The 20,198-nt window shown below is 40.1% G+C and overlaps 1 protein-coding gene across 1 annotated transcript in view; it reads right to left on the bottom strand.

Moving 5' to 3' along the window:
* The window catches only part of znf704 (zinc finger protein 704), a 192,259-nt gene that overhangs the window by 40,037 nt on the left and 132,024 nt on the right, over positions 1–20,198 (bottom strand). Inside the window, exons 6-8 of the mRNA XM_072571322.1 lie at positions 17,181–17,281; positions 4,405–4,666; positions 828–929 (exon numbers count right to left, since the gene is read on the bottom strand). Coding sequence (XP_072427423.1) covers positions 828–929; positions 4,405–4,666; positions 17,181–17,281 — 465 coding nt within the window. The remainder of the gene's footprint in view (positions 1–827; positions 930–4,404; positions 4,667–17,180; positions 17,282–20,198) is intronic.

Raw genomic sequence — 20,198 nt, 5'->3', positions numbered from 1 at the left:
CCATTTACTTGATCAAGCTGTGCATTGTGGATTGATCCATGTTGCAAATGTCTCTCCAGGCCTTCAAGAATAAGCCGAAGAAATAAAATCCAAGGGCTAAAACATAATCGCACCTCTGATAATTCCCATACCCAGTCCAGTTCGAAAATAAACGTCAAGTGGATGTAATCTGCTTTGTCTTGTTTCTCCTTTTTGTCCTCCAATAGCAAAGTTATTCATTAGGAATGTTCACAACAGAAGGATAACATTTAACACCAAAACTCTTATGATGAACAGAATGGAAGGAAAATAAAACACCAAAAAACAAGGGTCTATTATCATCTGGATTGCAAGGGTGCCTTGTTAGAATGACCTCATCTCCTGAAACGTTCACTGTATATGAATATGATGACCACTTCATATGCCAAACTTCAATCACACGAAAATGTGTGTACATTCCCGGCACAGATTTAAACAAGGTTTTCACCAGTTGTCTGATCAGAATATCCACACTTTAGATCTCAAGTGCTACAATCCACTGCCATAATGCTGGCACAATCCCTCAAGAAAAAGCATAATTTTGGCATCTTACATTGCTCTAGATTTTCTGTTGAAGTTGTTGATTGGGAGTGGTTATATGGAAATTCCACAGAATATTTAAGTTGAGTTTTCTGGAAATTTCCCAGAATACTGCAAATTATTAATAGCAACTGCACAATAGTTTTGAAGCAACTTTAGAACTATACAAAGTAGAATTGCATTTTATGCAAAGTCTTGATGGCCCTAGGTGCTTCAAGGCTCCACTCTCTGGAGCTGTGGTATTTACACTTTTAGCTCAGCGTACTTACTGGCATGCCAGTGAAGGTTACTGGTGGAGATTGCCAAGAGATGCTGAATCCATTGCTGGTAGGAGTAAACTTTGACCCAGGAATGTTGACAGGTGCTGTGGCCTGTTGGAAGAAGTAGTAAAGTGAGGGGTCCATACTGCTCAGGAAGAAGCTAAAACATTTCAAAACAATTGCTTTTAATCAGTACAGATACAAAGAGACCATGCCTTGTGAGTTCCAGCTTGAATTAAATACAAGTCAATTCACACTGGGACTAAAGCTTCCATTTGGCTTTGCTTTTTAAAACACAGTGGCTTTCATCGAGAAAAGATTAGTGTTAAATCCTTGAGACCTGCTGTAAATTAATTCCTACCTGCTAAGATTTGCCTGTAAGTGAGATTATGTTGTTTACATGTCTTGAAAAATATCACCAGAGATAGAAGCCACAGCTTTACCTATTCTGTCAATATCCTGTTGTAACTTTATGCTGTCGTCAACACGATCGACAATCCTGCTCCATTTTATGTCATCAGGAAATTTAGATATTTGACCATTTATGCTCTGCCTGTATTCCTGATGAAGGGCTTTTGCCCGAAACGTCAATTTTACTGCTTCTCGGATGCTGCCTGAACTGCTGTGCTTTTCCAGCATCACTAATCCATGTATGCCATTAGTCAAGTCATTCATGAACATTGTGAATAGTTGAGGCCCCAACGCAGATCCCTTTAGGACACTAGTATCATGTCATGCTAATTTGATTACTTACTCATTACTCCGACTCCTACCACTTAACTATTTCCCTATGTTGCCTCTCTGGCCTATAGTTTCTTGTTTCCCTCCTTTCTTGAATAAAAGTGGAAAATAGCTAATGTAACAATCTGCTGGAATTTTACAGAATCTAAGGAATTTTGTAAACCTATAACCAGTGCATCTATTATCTCTGATTCCACATCTTTCAGTATCCTAGTATGCAGGCCTAGAAAGCAAGAACAGGATGCAGACAGACTGCAGGCAGAGGAAACGATACAAATTCAACACTAAGAAGGATCATTACTGCATAAGTTGATAAAGTGCAGAAACATCTGTTGTGTCTGTATGTTTTCAGTGTGCTCCAAATTCCATGCTGGAACTTGTCAACTTTTTTGGAAACGGACTTGATTATAGTGTGGAAAGGTACACATGCTGGAGGTGAGATTTTATTTGTATTGATGGAACATGAACACCTATTCATAACATTCATTTAATGAATAATACTTAGCTGTTTCACAATTATCCTTGCATTGGGAGAACAATGCAATGAAGAAAAGGCTAATTTTCAAACTAGCCCCTGGCTGCTCTGGCAAATGCTTTAATGGAACACTTCAAATTGATTTTTAATGAGGGAAAATTATCCTTAACTATGCTAAGAAGTAACTGATAAATAGCAATTTACCAGTGAATGAATGTGTGCAGCATCAATGACTCAAGGAATCTGGCAAATGTCCAAGGAAATGACTTGATTTATAAAGGGTACAAAGATGAAGCATTAGCAGTACTATTAAGGTAAGTTATTCAGGAAATATATTGACATGAAGGAACAGTTATGAAATATACTTGTAAAAGATGCTCTATATAATTGTAACAGAAGATGAAGCAAGTATTGTGTTGGAACAGTGTAAAACAGACTCATGAAAACTATATTACACACACCACAATGTATCAGAGAGTGAATTGTGGGAGTATGATGTTCAAATTAACCTCTTTTAATTCCCTCTACTTGGATATTTAAAGTAAAAACCTAACTTGATGCCATACATGAAATAAGTAACAAACACAAGGAACAGTTCCTATGGATTGCAGGGTAGCTAATGTGACCCCACTATTTAAGAAAAGAGGCAGAGAGAAAATAGGAAATTAGTTTGACATTGGTACTGGGAGAAATGCTCGAGTCCATCATAAAAGATGCAATAGCAGAACCCTTGGACGATAGTGACAAGATCAGACAGAGTCAGCATGGATTTAGGAAGGGGAAGTTGTGCGTGCCAAATCTGCTCGTGCTTGACAAATCAGCTGGAATTTTTTGAGGATGTAATTAGTAAGGGGGTAGGGTAAGGAGGAAACTAATAAGGATCAGGGTGAGCCAGTGGTTGTGGTTTACTTGGATTTTCAGAAGGCTTTTCATGAAGTCCCACACCAGAAATTAGCATATAAAATTAAAATACATGAAATTGGATTATTACATTTACTAAAATGGATTAAGAAGTGGTTGGCAGACAGGAAATAAAGTGGAAGAATAAATAAGTCTTTATCTGATGGCAGGCAGTGACTAGTGGGGTACTGTCACGATCAGTGCTTAGACCTCAGCTATCCACTATGATTTAGATGAGGAAACTATATATCATATCTGCAAGTTTGCAGATGCAGCAAGCTGGGTGTGAGGGTGTACTGTCAGGAGAATGCAGAAGACCTTCAGTGTGAGTTGGACAAGTTAATTAAATGGCAAATACATAATGTGAATAAATGTGAGGCTATCTACTTTGGCAGCAAAAATAGACAGGCAGATTATAATCTGAACAGTGATTGGGAATGAGATCTGGGTGTCTTCTCACAATCGTCATTAAAAGTAAGCAGGCATGTGTAGCAGGTGGTGAAGAGGGTAAATGATATGTTGGCTTTCAGAGCAAGAAGATTTGAGAACAAGAGGAGGGATGTCTCACTGCAACTGTACAGAGCATTCGTAAGACCACACTGGATTATTGCATACAGTTTTCAGCTCCTTATCTGAGAAAGAATGTTCTGGCTATTGAGGGAGTACTAAGAAAGTTTACCAGACTGATTCCTGGTATGGAGGCACTGATGTGCAGTAAGAACCCAAATCATTTAGGAGTATATCGACAAGAATTTAGAAGTATAAGGGGGTGGGAAATCTCGCAGAAAGCCATAAAACTCCAACAGGATTAGCCTAAGTAGAAGAGGAAAGACGTTCCCAATAGTAGAGGAGGCCAGAACAAGGGGTCACAGCCCAAGGATAGGGATATACCATTTAGGCCTGAGATGAGGAGTAATTGCTTCACCCAGAGAGTGGTGGGCCTGTGGAATTTGTGACTACAGAAAGCAGTTGTATGGTTTCAAGAAGGAGTTGGATATAGAACCTGGGGCTAAAGGGATCAAAGGATATTAGGAAGGCAGGAACAGGCTATTGAGTTGGATGATCATGATGATTATGATTAGCGGGAATATACTCAAAGGACTGAATGGCCTACCTCTCTTCCTATATTCTATGGGTGGGTTGCGCTTCGGCGGGTCGTGTGGACTTGTTGGGCCGAAGGGCCTGTTTTCACACTGTAAGTAATCTAAGTAATCTAATCTAATCTAATGCAGGAATATATTCATTCCACCTGAGGAAAGAGTAGTTGAATTATTGCTGGGAAATTGAGAGTCCTACTAGTTTACATGCTCAAATTCTTCAATGACACCAACTGTGTTCAATTTTTAATTGACAGTGTTTAATTGACATTGACAGATCACAAAATGTATCTCTATCCTTTTATTAAAACAGGTTAATCACGTGGTGAGTCACTGAAATCTCAGCAGGCCATCCCATAGTGCACACTGTTACCTGATAAGCGTGGTCAGTGTGGATGAGGTAGAGGCATGTTGGTGCTGACCGACTCAGTGGAGTGGTAGGTTTGGCCTCGGTTCTTGGGATGCTGGCTTCAGATCGTCCTGCGTCCAGGCTGGAGGGCGTAGGTGGTGAGGCCACGGATGGGGATACTGGAGAAAGGCTGCCCAAACCCTCAGCCACAGAATCAGTGTTCAGTTTAATCTCTTGGTAGTAGAAGTCTTCTTCACCATCACTACAGTCTGAATCTGTACTGCATCTGGAAAGTGAAAATAAATGGACATTTATACCCAGTGATGACCAGAGAACAATTTAAATATAAATAATACAGATCATTGTAGACACTTTATTAATGCTGTTCGGTAAAACCAACCTTTCCTTGTGTTCATAATATTCACATTGATGAATACAAGTGGAACAAACCCAGCACCAAAGAATATTGGCACAAATTCATGTGACAGTTTTGTTTTATTTATTGCAAGCTTATGGTGAACTGCTGGTATAGTGGTATTGTCAGTGGACATGTAATCCAGGAGGTCCATTATGGGGATGTGGGTTCAAATCAGTGAAAAGGAACTAAAAAAAAACTAGTCTAATGGCAACTACTATCGATTGTGTTAAATCACTTTTCTGTTAATAAAATTTCAGCCTCAGTGAAAAAATGATAAATGAAAATCACAGCGATCCCATTTTACCTGGGCAGTTACTTTGACAGTCATTTTTGAAGTGTGACTGCATCTAATTATTTATTCCAAAATAATCTGATGGGTTACAATGTATTTCCTTGCTACTATTCAAATCCTCTTTAAAATCTCTGCTCCATGGTGAAAACAGGGTAGGCTAATCTGTTGCATTTCATGCCGGGGTTCAATATGATCCCTAACTATCACAGCATTCTGTATCCTCCCTCCACCTAATTAATACCTTGTGTTTCTGTTCTTCTTCCTGAGGAACATAGCCTCAAATTTTGCTCTCTGTTAATTTTTTGCCCACTCAATTTCCCATCTATATCCCTTTGAAGATTCTTTGTATCCTCCTCTCAACTTACTTTCCTGCTTATCATTGTTATGAAGTTGAAGGCGTGCACTGTACCTTTAAGAGAGAGAGAATGTTGCTCTGAACTGAGAGATTACAAGCACTTGTGTATATGACTAGATGGCAGGCCCAGAGTGAACTGGAAAATTGAAAGTATGTAACATTGGTATTGAAATGGATACCTGAGTTTTGGATGCTGTTTTGACAACAATTCAAATTTAACCAATCAGTTTAAATTATGCCCCAGGATACTAAAACTCAACTGAATTTGCTTTGCTAACATCGAACCAATGAGTCAATCCAATGTTGGGGGTGTAAGAATGTGGACATTTTGAAAACTGGTAGAGAACAACTGTCATAGAGAGAGAGAGAGAGAGAGAGAGAGAGAGAGAGCTAATTGTCCATCTAACATCTTGCTTTCCAAGAAATTAGGAAACGCTCTCTATCAAACGTATCTTTTCATGTGAAACATACTCACAGTAAAAAGAAAGAAGGTGACCCAGGGAGATCTTCAGCCGGAAGAGTGAAGACACAGAAGATGACAGTGACTGTGTGGTTTTGAAATGAAGTTAATGCAATTTTAATAAGTGTCTTACTGGAACAGCATTTTGTTATAGAGTTGGAGGCAAATAGTAAGCAGTTAAGAGAAAGAGGGGCTTACAGTTATGAATAGTTGTTGTTTAATGTTCACTTTCAGAATTAAAAAAATAAATTGATGTTACTTTCTTTAAACAGTGGAATTTGGGAGTTCTCTGTCACTCATATTTTAACAGATTACAAGGCAAGGTGAGCTTTTCTGGTTGTTTAGTTTAATTAACAGAGGGGTTCACCTCTATGTTGTAACATCATCAGCAGCAATATTGGATACAATATACTTAGTTCCCTTTATCCAAGTCATTAATATAGGTTGTAAATACTTGACGCCACAGCAGGAATCCTGCCTTGACATGATATAGTTAACCACGCGCTCTGTCTCCTGTTGCAGCTGTACAGGATGTTGGTTTGGCCACTTTTGAACATTGTGTGTAATTCTGGTCTCCTTCCTATCGGAAGGATGTTGTGAAATTTGAAAGGGTTCTAAAAAGATTTACAAGGATGTTGCCAGGGTTGGACGATCTGAGCTATAGGGAGAGGTTGAATAGGCTGGGCCTGTTTTCCCTGGAGCGTCGGAGGCTGAGGGGTAACCTTATAGAGGTTTATAAAATCATGAAGGGCATGGATAGGGTAAATAGATAAGATCTTTTCCCTGGGGTGGGGGAATCCAGAACTAGAGGGCATAGGTTTAGGGTAAGAGGGGAAAGATATAAAAGAGACCTAAAGGGACAACTTTTTCACAGAGAGAGTGGTGCATATATGGAAAGAACTGCCAGAGGAGGTGGTGGAGGCTGGTACAATTGCAACATTTAAAAGGCATCTGGATGGATATGTGAATAGGAAGGGTTTGGAGGGATATGGGGCAGGTGCTGGCAAGTGGGATGAGATTAGGTTGTTATCTGGTCAGCATGGATGAGTTGGACCGAAGGGTCTGTTTCCATGTTGTACATCTCCAATACTCTCTATATCCATGCTCATATGTTTCCCCTAATACTGTGTAGTATCCTTTTATATGGCACTTTATCAAATATCTTTTGGAAATCCAAACACACCTAATTCTACTGGTACCCTTTACCAAATTAGAATTGTTCTAGAATTGTTATAGAATTGTTCCACTTTACAGAGGTTTTCTTGCAAACGTCCTGAATGCAAGATAAAAAGGCTTGACAAAATGTGTCTTCACAACAATACTCAAGTTCTATACCTAAGACAGAAACATCACAAAGACCAAATAAAAATTGAAATAACGGAGATGTTGTAAATCAGAAACAAAAACAGAAATTGCTGGAAAAGCTCAGCAGGTTTGGTGACATCTGTGGGGAGAAATCGCAGTTAACATTTCAGATCCATTGACCCTTCCCTGAGGTAGGGTCACTTGATCTGAAACATTAACTGTGATGGCCACTGAGCTTTTCCAGCAATCTCTGTTTTCATCCTAAAGCCCAAACAAAGACCCAGCCAGGTCGATTTACAGATAAGTTATGAACAGGTAAGCTTTCTATTGTATTTCTTCAGGACTGCACTAAAAGCAAGGTTAAAGCAGTTTTTGTTTTCAAATATATTCCTAATTCTGAAGTCATACACTATCCCTTGAAGAAAAATTACTGTGCTAACTTCTTCTGTTTTTTTTAAATTTTATATATGTTTTTATTACTGCTTCATTTAACTTGTTATGAATATTGTGTGCATTCAGATAAAGAGTTTTAATTATCACTTTCCTCACTGTGACACTACTTGGTGCATTCTGAAGCTTATTGACTGTGGCCCTTCTGGTCACACCCTGGTTATCATTAGATCTCTACTCTTCATTAATGTCTTATCCTTTAATCTTCTAAATCTCTGCTCATGTGAACCCTGCACACCCACCCCTTAATTTAAAGCCCTATCTACGGCTGTGGTTATACAATTTAGGAAACTGATCTGAATACAATTCAAGAGAAGGCCTTTGCAATAGAACATCTCCTTCTTTGCCCAGCCCTAGTGGCCTATGAATCAAAACGCAACTCTTCCAGACCAACCTTTGACTCATACATTGAGTTCTCCAAATTATTTAGCTTATGCAAATTTCCTTGTGACTCAGTTAGCAATCAAGAGAGCATTAACTTTGTGGTTCTGCTTCCGAATCATAGTCTCATCTATGCTGTTGATATATACGTGAACCATGGATAACTGATCTCTCCCGTCTCCTTCCAAGGTCATCTCCAGCCTTGAGCTCTTGTCTCCCTTCTCCTGTCCTCATTGGCTGCCAGAATCTTGTATTTACTGGACAAATGCAAGAGCTGAGGCTCTCTCCTTCCTAACTTATGCATCCACTTTCCTGTCTCCCATGTAGTCACATCTTCCTGCACCAGGCCACTCACTGAATCAGAAATATTTAACCTAAGGCCTGGGTGTATTTACTGGAAAAACAAAGTGTCCAGTATCACAGCGTCTGAAGCTTGGAGTTCAGTTCCTCAACGGTGAGTCAAACTTTCATGAGCTGCAGACAATTACTACCTTCTCTGAATGAAGACATTCTTCCTCATTTCAGTCCTGAATAGCTTACCCGTTCTTGCCTTGCCTATTTTTTTCTGCAGTTAACTGACAATCATGTGATTGTTTGTTACAACCATATCTGGACACATAATTAATTTTTATATTAATATCTGAAAACACTATCGAGCATTTTCACTACTCTGGATAAGTGATATCAAGGGATATGAAGACTGTGGGAAAATGGATTTGAGGTAGATGATCAGCCATGATCTCACATACATGAACACTCACAAACTCAAATTAGGAGCAACAGTAAGCCCCTCAAGCCTGCTCTGCCATTCAAGAAGATCGTGGTAAATTTGATTACTCCCCATTCCTGTCTAAACCCCAATAACCTTTCACCCCTTCTTTGTCAAGAATCTGCCTGAAAATTATTCAAAGACCCTGCTTCCACAGCCTCTTCAGAAAATAAGCTTCAAAGACTCATGATCCTCTGAGAGAAGAAAAGTTTCCTTATCTCTGTCTTAAATGGGCATTCCCTTATTTTTAAACAGTGACCACAAGTTTGAGAATCTCCCACAAGAGAAAATATCCTTTCCACATCGTGTCCACTTTGTCAGAATCTCTACTCTGCTCAACTCCAGAATTTATATGCCTTACCTATTCGACTCTTTCTGGGAAGACAACTGCTAATTCCAGGTATTCCATGAGTAATTGTTCTCTGAACAGCTTCCTTTACATTTGAATCCTTAGCTTTCCTAATTACGTGCTGCATCTGCATACTAACCTCTCCCCATTTAGCTATTACCCTGCACCTTTGTTATTCTTCCTTAGAAATGGATAATTTTGCATTTGTCTTCATTAAATGCCATTTGTCCATTCAACCTGACTTCACAGCTTCCATATATCATCTTCATACCTTACTTTCCTACCTATTTTTGATTTACATGCAAACTTGGTAACCATACCTTTTGTCCCTTCACCCAAGTCAATTAGATGGCAACATCTTGCCAGCCAGAAAAATACCCATTTATGCCAATTTCCTGTTTGCTCCATGTTCCACCAATGACAATACGTCCTACACTAAAGTCCTTTATTAACTTCAATAACCTTGAATGTGGCACCTTATCAACCACCTTCTGAAAATCTAAGTAGGATACATCTACCAGTTTTCCCTTATCCACAGCACAAGTTACTTTGTTAAAAAAACTCCATTCCACTTTCAGATTAACAAACCTTTCTGAGACGTTATCTGTATCCTCCTCAATGTAATCCAGTGGAAAACATCTGTTCAAACTGAATGGCACAGACTTGATAGACTGAATGGCCTAGTGTAAAGGGCCAGTCAGGTTCAGTTGTTTGGATGGCTGGTTTGCAATGCAGGGAGCTGTTAATAGTATGGTTTTCATTCCCACACTGGCTGAGATTACTGTGGAAGATTTACCTTTTCAACCTTGCCTGAGGGGTTGTGATCCTCAGGTTAAACTCACCACTAGCCATATCTTATTAGAGAGCAATCCTAAGGGATTATGGTGACTTACTCCCGTTCTTATTACATTAAAGGTACTGTATAAATGCAAGCTGCTTTCTCTTTTGGTGAATTAAAGAGCTTTGGTTTGGCAGCTATTCCTGTAAAGAAGATACAACATTGCAGATTTCAAGCAGCCTCAAACAATGTGTTTGTTGTTGTGGTAGGTAATGGGTTGGGATGTAGCTAACATGATTTTCAGGAATGTGCAGACTTTGTAATTAGTTCAGTTATTATTATGAATTTGTAACTAGCCTTGGCAGCAGTTAGAGAGCTATTAAAAGGAGGAACCTGAGAACAGTTCATGAACTGTAATTTATCAAATGCAATAAAGATGTTCGTAGAGAGTGAGCCGGATATTAGTCAGCTCAAACAGCTCATCAAGAGACAAGAAGCAGTGCTGTGAATATAATGGCTACTCGGAGAGCTACATACTATTGATTATTTCTTAGTTTTCATGTTTCAGAAAGTAACAGAATCTCTCCTATAAATGTATATTCATTATACTGATCTGAACTATACTCCTGAAGATTTGAGGATGGACAATAATGTGTTGGTGCTGTTCTCATGTTAGGTAACCCACCGAATGTCCTCCAGAATTTAAGCACTGGACTGCTGAAACGTTTTGAGAGATTTGGGTGGATCGGGGTGGGGTGGGAGTAGCGGTGCTAACACACAGGAGAAAGTGAGGACTGCAGATGCTGAAGATCAGAGTCGAGAGTGTGGTGCTGGAAAAGCACTGCAGGTCAGGCAGCATCCGAGGAGCAGGAGAATCGATGTTTCAGGCATAAGCCTTTTATCAGGAATGAATGATTCATTCCTGATAAAGGGCTTATGCCTGAAATGTTGATTCTCCTGCTCTTCGGATGCTGCCTGACCTGCTGTGCTTTTCCAGCACCATACTCTCGGTGCTGAGACACAGGCAGCTTCATTTATATATTAGAGGCTGCTCAGACAGGGAGCCTGCCTCTCAAGGCTGAAGCTCACAGAATAGCTTGGACTGGAGACGTGACAGAGGGAGCCCTTCCTGAAGAAGGGCTCATACCCGAAACGTCGATTCTCCTGCTCCTTGGATGCTGCCTGACCTGCTGCGCTTTTCCAGCAACACATTTTCAGACATGACAGAGGGATCATGGGTAAGATAGGATGGGTGGATCTGTACTGTTGCGCACCGCCCTGATCATGTGATCGGAAGGTGAACCAGAGATGTCTCAATCACAGGGCCCCAAGGATAGTCCATGGAACTCCAGTCCCGGGGATGACTGAGCTGCTTAATGGACCTGGAAGAAACATTCCTGCTCTTCCTGGTCCAAGGTGTTGTGAAGGATGGGTCTGACCTTGGCGCTGTGGAACACTCCAAGCTGTTGGACCATTCTGTATCACTTGTCCTTTATGGAACAATTTGTAAAAAGGAACATCTCTGACCACAATTCCTTTTCAGGTAGTGATCAGTATATTGTGTCCTCGAGACCCTGTGGGAAAAGGTGACAGTGGATCCTGGCATATGGTTCCCTGAGCAGACTGTCCAACTCCTTTGGCAGAATGTCTCATCACCTGAATTTTACGACAAGCACCAAGACATCGCTTGTTTGCTGGTGAGAAGGACACTGCCCGTCAGGTCCTCCATGTACACCCCGGACTTTCTGCACCACTGCACGCTGTCCTCAAAATGGCGGCACTGGCGGAAGAGTCTGTCGCACATATCCTTCTGGAAAGTGCCTTTGCAAAGAAAACCTGGAGAAAGATGCTGTAGTTTTTGTCGATGTTCATCCCAAGCAGTTCTGTGAAGCAGGACTCTGTGCTCTACGGTCTGTTATCCATGAAGCACACTGAGACAGTCACTGACTGTGCCTCAGTGAAAGACACTCTCTGGTCTGCCTGAAACTTGTTGGTCTTCTAGTGCAAAGAATTGGCCTCAACTGGCACATCCTAAGGTCCAGGACTATGTGCTGAGGGACGCATTAAAACTTGAGGCAGCTGCTGCTGTCTGACTGTCTGACTTCTTGCTGCCAAAGTATAATGAGGGTCCATCGAGTTGTTAGATCCCCTCATTGCCTCGAAATGAACATAAAGAGTTTCCTGCATGAGTGAAAATAGCCCTTTTTTGCGTATGCAGGAATGGTCTCAGGAATTACAATAAAAACCACAGAATACCAGCTTATAGTCCAACAGGTTGATTTGGAACTACATGCTTTTGAACCACTGCTCCTTCATCAGGAATTACAAATTCCAAAGTGTTGTTTGCTTCTTTTTCTCTCTGCAAAGACTGTACAGAACTCTGTTAGGACCTTTTGCATGTAGTTACAGATAATTTTCATGAATGAAGTATATTTTTTGATTTTAAAAAAAGTAGTGCTGCAAAGGAAATTATCTCACAGCTTGAGCCCTTCTCATCTGCTTCAACTTGCCTTGCATTCTGGGAAACAGCAATGCCCAAAAATGGAATGGCTGGTAGAATAAAGGTGGGCTGCCTCATAAGAGTATTTAAGTGATGAACCCTACTTCAAAGGTGAAGACTGGTTGCCAGCCTCTGGCAACCTGATGCTCCCTCCATCACTCATGCAACTGTGATAGGGCAAGGGTGGGTGAGTAGGTGCAAGGAAAGATTCCAGTGGCATTTCAAAGACCTTGTGCCTGAAAACCCAGCCAGCTGAAAGTTCGAAGTTCTATATGTTTGAGGGTGTTTCAATTTCCGCCCCCTTAATTTTTGTGTTGTGACCTCTGATATAACCCCAAAGCAACCATACTGGGAGCTAAGATGCAACGTTCTTTTAGTCATTTATTCATTGCTTATTTAGCCCACTTGGCTTAGAGTTCAAAGATAATGTCTGATATGATTTCTATTATTCATCCTGTAGAGGAATGAGATAGGACCAGGAACATCAAATGTAAAGTACTGGAGAAGGGAATTTTCTGCAGAGGGCCTTCAGCACGTTTGCTGTAAGTTTGATTGAAGAGTTAAAGAAACCCCTTGTAAATGCTGATTATGCAGGGGATCTGCAACTCTGACATAAGTGGGAGAATGCTAATGGAAATTCAGTCCCATCGCTTCTGTCCTGAGTTTGTTACTGTACCATACACTAAGAGAGAAAGCCTAGTGAAAGCACCATCAAGACATAAGGAGACTCAATGGTTAAAGATAGGACAGCTGGCAAATCTACAGCACAGGAAAGAAAAGACCCAAAAATGTAACAGTCCCTACAATTTGTGAAGCTTGGTTGTATTACTGAGATGACACCATAAGCACGTTTCCTTCTCTTTTCATTCCCATCTCCTTCAGCAGCTCTGTTGACAGTCAACTGCTCGAGAGTATATCTTTAATGTGACTATTCCCTTCAACTGCAATCCTATTTACGAGCTCCACTTTCTTTCTAAAGTCCTTGAGTAGGTTGTTGCTTTGTGACTATACCACGTTCATGTCATACCACGTTCAAGATCCTGCAATTTAGCTTCCAATCCACTGCATGGAGAACACACAGGATCAAAGACATAAACCATATCCTGAGGGGAACTGATCGTGGTTCTATCCTTCATCAACCTCCCTGCTGGGGCTCACACAATGGATCAATCAATCAATCTCGACACTTTTTCTCTTCAGTCCAACTCTGTGATGCAGCTCTTTTTTGGCTACTCTCTTCAACATGCACTATATCAGTTCTAACGTTTCTGTTCACAGCTATTGTGGCGTAAGATGTGGCTATTTTGGATTATTTTATTTTATTTTAGAGTTTGGATTTTCAAATAATGATACATGGGCTTTGGTCTGTCTATGTGAGGTGGTTTAATGATTACTTTGTCAGTTTTTCTAGAGCTGGGTTTTATTTTATCTTTGGTTTTGCATTATAAACCTTCTGTTTTACTGTTAAAACCACATCTGCAGCACTGCAAGCTTGTCTTTCAGTGAGTGACCACCTGATCAAATAATTTCAATGATCTATCAAACTGGATATCAGTCCTGGATTTGGTTTGTCCATTCATAACATTAGCTGCGATTATTACACTATACAGTCACTTCCAATGTGAAACAGAAGGCTATTTACAGATCCTTTCTCACCCTCCTGACAATATCAAAAGTAGGCATGTTAATCAAAAGTGAGTTCTGACATTTATGTTGCAGCTATGTCATACCTAGTCCCTCATAATTCATGGGACAAACTGTGTAATCAAAAGAGATTTATATAAACATCATCGTGTTTTATATGATAAACTAATGTTGGCAAATCCTTTACAAAGCTCATTTCTGGCTTATTTAATCTCTAATTGTAGGAATGTTTACAAATAATGTATAATTGCAACTCAAATACTTCATACAGGTGCTTTTAAAAATCCTACTGGTTATTGCTACACGTGTTAAAGAAGGATCTGCATTGCACTAGTCATTATTGACTGAAACAGCTGCCATTTTATAGGATAAAACCAACCAATGTACATCTTGATCCATTAATACGTTAAAAACACATTTATCTATACTGGAGTAATAATCATCATTTCTAAATTTGACTTATGATAATGGCGGTTAAGTCAATACAAACATGAATAGTAACTGACAGGTAGCCAGAATAAATTATTTGTTGCCTGGAGTTCAGAGATTTTAAGTATCTGAATCATTTTATAGCGAGAAAATGTTTCATTTCAGAACAGGGGAGACTGAAGAGCCTGTGGATCTATGGAATACTTTGTCCATAATACCATTAAAATTATTAAAGAAAGGAACTTATGAAGTAGTTGAAGTTGAATGTTTTATTGTCACTTGAATTTTACAGCGAATAATACAGTAAAATACAGTGAAAAGCTTCAACTGATGCTACAATCCGGCGCCATTTTGATTTAGTTGAAGAATAAAAAAAAGACTGAAAAGAGTGCCCTGAGCTGGTTCACCAATGACACCTGCTCTTCCACCCCTCCTCCACCACCTTGCCACCATCTGGGCCCAACCCCCGGTGTATGAGTCACCACTCTCTAGGCACCATCTCTGTGCTGCTGGGCCCATCTCACCGATACTGCTGCTGATGTTAGGTCCCGAGATGAACTCACATGCCCCACAAACGACGCCAGGAGTCCCCACTCTGGACATACCATGCTGCCACTGCTGTCTCGCCAAACCCAGCGGTTCCCCATTCCAGGCCTACTGTAAGCAGGAGTGCCTGGCTCCATGGCCAGGCCACGCCTCGCCCAGAGTCTCATTCCAGCCACCTCCTCCGAGACGCTGCCTTGCCAGCGCCGCCATCTTGAAAAGTTTGCTATGCCAATCCCACTGACTGGAGGAGCTTTGCCGCAGCCACTGCCTGCCCCAAACACCAGGAGGACATCCTTGCTGCTGCTGCACATTCCACCTCCCATTGCTGTGAGCAGCAGCCATTCTATGGGTGTTCTGTGACGATTAGGTGATTAAACACAGATTCTTCAAATAAAAATCCAGAGTTGCTTCATATCAACCTTTATACATATATCAGTTTTCTGAACGGTACAATTCCAAAATCTGTGAGCTTTATTTCAACCAAAATAGCTTGTAATTATGGTTTAGTTTTCATGGTCCTGACTCAGCCTCCAAGTAAATATTAGAAAAACAATGATTGAAGAGCTTTTTTTGTAGGATTACTTGTAGTTCTGGATTTTGCTTAAGATATAGCATATTTTGTGAAAATTCATGTTTTCTGCAATCTGCAGTCAATTCTGCTTGATTTTAATCTTCTCTACCAATCCCAACCCCCTTCTCCCTGGTTCTCTACCAGCCTAAAAACTATTAAATTCTTCCAGTTCTGATGTAAATGTCATTAACTTGAAACAAGAATCACAATCACACTACCATCATTCTAATTATCTAACTTCTCAAATTTTTGGTAAGGTTTTTGTCAAATAAAGATTCGCAGAAACATCACCTTGTGATATGGCCCATTAATGTTCCTTTAGTTTGTTACCCTTCTCACAGAATAAAATTTGGTGCTTGACTTGTGCTATGATTGTACTCGTTATCAATAACAGTGCCTCGGGGTTTTGAATACCATATGTGTAAGACAAATATTCTTAATTAACTGCCAGCTTTTATTATCCATTCTAGGAAACACCTCTATAATGCTGCACAATGTATGTTCCACTGTACATGAGGTGGCATGGTGGCTTAGTGGTTAGCACTGTAGCCCTGTAGCCTCACAGCACCAGGGTCCCAGGTTTGATTCCAGCCTCGGGTGACTGTCTGTGTGGAGTTTGCATGTTGCACTGTGTCTGTGTGGGCTTCCTCTGGGTGCTCTGGTTTCCTCCCACAGTTCAAAAATGTGCAGGTTAGGTAAATTAGCCATGCTAAATTGCCCATAGAGTTAAGTGCATTAGTCAGAGGGAAATGGGTCTGGGTGGGTTACTCTTCGGAGGGTCAGTGTGGATTGGTTGGGCTGAAGGGTCTGTTTCCACACTGTAGGGAATCTAATTAAATTAACTTTATAATTTTAACCATTACAGTGACCTTAAAGTAACAACAGTATGACAGTTTACATATTTCAAAGTTCTCTATTACAGATAAAAATTTACAAAATCTTAAGCAAAGAACTCCACATAGCATTTCATTAACTAAAATATAAAAGGCCAAATGACATCCTAACATCAGTTCCAGTTTCAGACTTAAAATTACATTGAACTAATCATAAACATAATTTTGAGTTGATCCCAAAGGCAGTTCATTTGTTGACAGACTGAGGACTGAATAATATGCTTGCAATAACGTTCTCCTTGTAACACTCTGTGTCATCCTATTTCCCTGATGGTTGTCATATTCCAACGATCCTGCCAATGATTCCATTCTCCCTCTTTTTAGGGAAGACAAGCAGATTACATGTCCTGAGACTTCTGCTGAAATGCGTTATAATTTGAGAGAAAGTGCTTAGGAGTCTGTGACAAAATGCCTGGTCTTCATGGCATCTCCTCTGGCTAATATGGGCTATACTAGTAACTTATGAGGGCTTCTGAATGTAACCAATGTTTTATCAGTGCATTAGATGTCTCACTAGAACGTTAGAAAATTGCAACCTCTAATATTTCACAAACCTGAAGGATTAGTCCGTTTCAAATGTACTCAATGTCCATGATTTGAGAGCTTCCTTTGGTATGACTGAATACAAGTTATACTCATTTCCTATGATCTGCAACTTACCCCAAATGGATGGTGCGAATATGTTTCTGTATTCCCGCAGAAGTGCTGAGTACTTTTCCACAATTCTTCCACAAACACTTGAACATAACTTTCATGGAGTTCTATGAAATAAAAGACAATACATGAAACACTATCTGTCTTATTCAAATTCTTCTATCCTAGAATAGCAGCCTACTAAAATAAAATCCAAAATAAGCAGTGTGTAGAAGAGAGCTTTGAGTCTCAGAGTTGGGAAGTCATGTTGAGGTTGTACAGGACATTGATAAGGCCTCTTCTGAAGTACAGTATCCCTCTGTTCTGGTCACTCTGTTATAGGAAGGATGTCATTTAGCTAGAGACAGTTCAGAAAAGATTTACCAGGACGTTGCCAGGAATGAAGCGTTTGAGATGTAATGAGTGGCTAGATAGGCCGGGATGTTTTTCGCTGGAGCACAGGAAATTGAGAGGTGACCTGACAGAGGTTTATAAAATCATGAGGGGTATAGATAGGGTGAATAGCAGGTGTTAGGAATTTCAAGTTTAGGGGGCATATTGTTAAGGTGAGAGGAGAAAGACCAAAGAAGACACGAAGGGCAACCTTTTGCAACAGAGTGTGTGGAATGAACTTGCAGAGCAAGTGGTAGATGCAGGTACAGTTACAATGTTTAAAAGACATTTAGATAAGTCCATGAATAAGAAATGTTTGGAGGGTTATGAGCCAAACGCAGGCAGGTGGAACTATTCAGTTTGGGATTATGGTTGGCAATGGACTGGCTGGACCAAAGGATCTGTTTCCATGCTGTATGACTCTATGAGAGAACTTGAAAAGTTTGCAATGATTGAGGGGTCCGGGCTGTTTTTTGAGCAGGGAGGAAATTATTACAGATTTGATCAGGGAGGCAAATAGTAGATGAAAACAGGGAATTTACAAACCAGTATTTACAATGTCAGCTAGTATGAGGGCTAAGAAGGGAAGCTGGATGGTCAAACATTTATTGGGACCAGAATCAAGGGTGAGACTTTTGGAAAATAGGGTGATTATAAAGTAACTAGAAATGCTGTGGTTGAGGAGCACAGTGCCATGGGAGTGAGATTTGCATTGGTATGCAAAGGGGAGGGAAAAGCTTCAAAGGTGGCTGAACAGTTGGCTTAATCTTAGAAACAAAAATCAATGAGATTGTCATTCCAATTCAGGAGAAAGTGGAGGGAACAATGGAGAGGGGTGTAGAGTTAACGAAACTAATTGGGAGATGGGTTGTGGGATTACTAGGATGGAAGTGAGTATAGGAGAAAGTGGACCAGGACATGAGCGATGGAGGAGAGGGAGTGGTTAAATAGCTCAACAATTATAGAAATAATGTGGTGAATGAGTTTAAAGACCAGGCTGCTGAAAATGCAACAGGAAGTAAGGGATATTTTTCCCAGGGCAGGTACAGATAAAAAGAGAAATTGTGAGCAAAAGAAAATTAAAGGCAAGGGTATTGGATCAGAAAACAGCAATAAAAAACAAGGTAAATAGAAAGGAACAATGGTAAACAGTACTGTGGTTTAGCAATGGAGAAATACTGTAATAGGATATAGAAAGGATAAACCAAATGATATTGAGTAAGGGAAAAAGGAAGTTTATTTAAAAGCCAGGGATCCACAATTGAATGAGAATACACATGTAGAAAGTACCTAAACTATAAAATACTAACTAAAATTTCTTTTTAATCAAAAGGCTGAGAAATTTGAGATAGATACATAGAAAATACCATCAATAGGAAAATAGGAACATTCAAGCCTACTCTGATATTCAATATGTTCATGGCTGATCATCCAAATCAGTATCTGTTCCTGCTTTTGCCCCATACACTCTGATCCTTTTAGCCCTAAGAACTACAGTATATCTATCTCCTTCTTGAGATAAAATGAGTAAACATTGAGGACTTTGAGAAAGTTTTTCTAAGTACCTCAGCAGGACATGAACAGACAAGATAAAACTGTGAAAAATGAATTTTAGATCTCCATCTCCCCAGACTGCACCCTTTAATTTATGGAAACAATTTACCATATACTTCAATAATTTTAATCGTCGCTATAAAATCACCTTTTAATATCCTCCATTCTAATGAAAAGAAAGCATCATTTTTTTCTAGCTTCTCAGTGGAATTCTATTTACACATACCACACAGTTTCCTCACGAATAAGTTATGCTCTGCATTGTCCCAGCATCTTTTGCTTGTGTGAAGCTCAAAAATGCAAAAAATATTTTAATTGTGGTTTTACTAAGGTTTATTTACATACAGTATATATTATTGCCACAAAACTAAGTATTTTATTCATTGTTTTATTGATTTGAACTGCTACCTTTATCATGTTATGAACTTTAACACCCAAAATCCCTCCTCTTATGACCCAGCCTTGCAATCACATTCAAGCTTTAGCATGTACCAGCCTCATTTCTGGGATAAATTCCTCCTGTCACTTCCCTTCCTATATTCCACCCTACTGTCAATGAAGAGGAGAAGGAAGCGAAGGCCACATCCTTGGAGGCTTCCAAAATAGCATTGAGAGGTAACAAATTAAGCCATTAGTCCAGATACTCTGACTAGAGAGCTTACATTGTAACCAGGGGAGAGCACTTGTGCTGTGCTGGCAATGGTAATAAGACCCTGGAGGATGACAGTAGAGTTGACTGTGCCCAGAGACTGATCAAGATGAGGAAAATATTGCAGCACAGCTACAACCACATTAGGCCCAGGACTTTCACTCTACTGGAGATAGTGGTGAAGGACAAATAAGTGGGCAACTTGGAACCAGACAGAAAGCACCTCTATCCTGCCACTTCAGCAATTAAGTTCTGGGCAGGAAAGTCTATACTGCCATCTTCCTGGTCCATTGTCAATTAAGCCCCTTAAGCAGTCAATTAATGTGGTTAGTAGCAGGCTGGATAAGTGACAGCCTTTCTGACTGCTACAATAGTCGTGGTGGTGGTGGTGGAGCGGGGGGGTGGTCTCCTTGTCAGGTTGAGTTGCCCCAAGTTGGGGACAATCAGAG

Source organism: Chiloscyllium punctatum, chromosome 5, assembly GCF_047496795.1.
Source record: "Chiloscyllium punctatum isolate Juve2018m chromosome 5, sChiPun1.3, whole genome shotgun sequence".
Taxonomy (NCBI): Eukaryota; Metazoa; Chordata; class Chondrichthyes; order Orectolobiformes; family Hemiscylliidae; genus Chiloscyllium; species Chiloscyllium punctatum.
The sequence above is the reverse complement of the archived record's forward strand: the minus strand, read 5'-3'. Positions and strand labels throughout refer to the sequence as shown.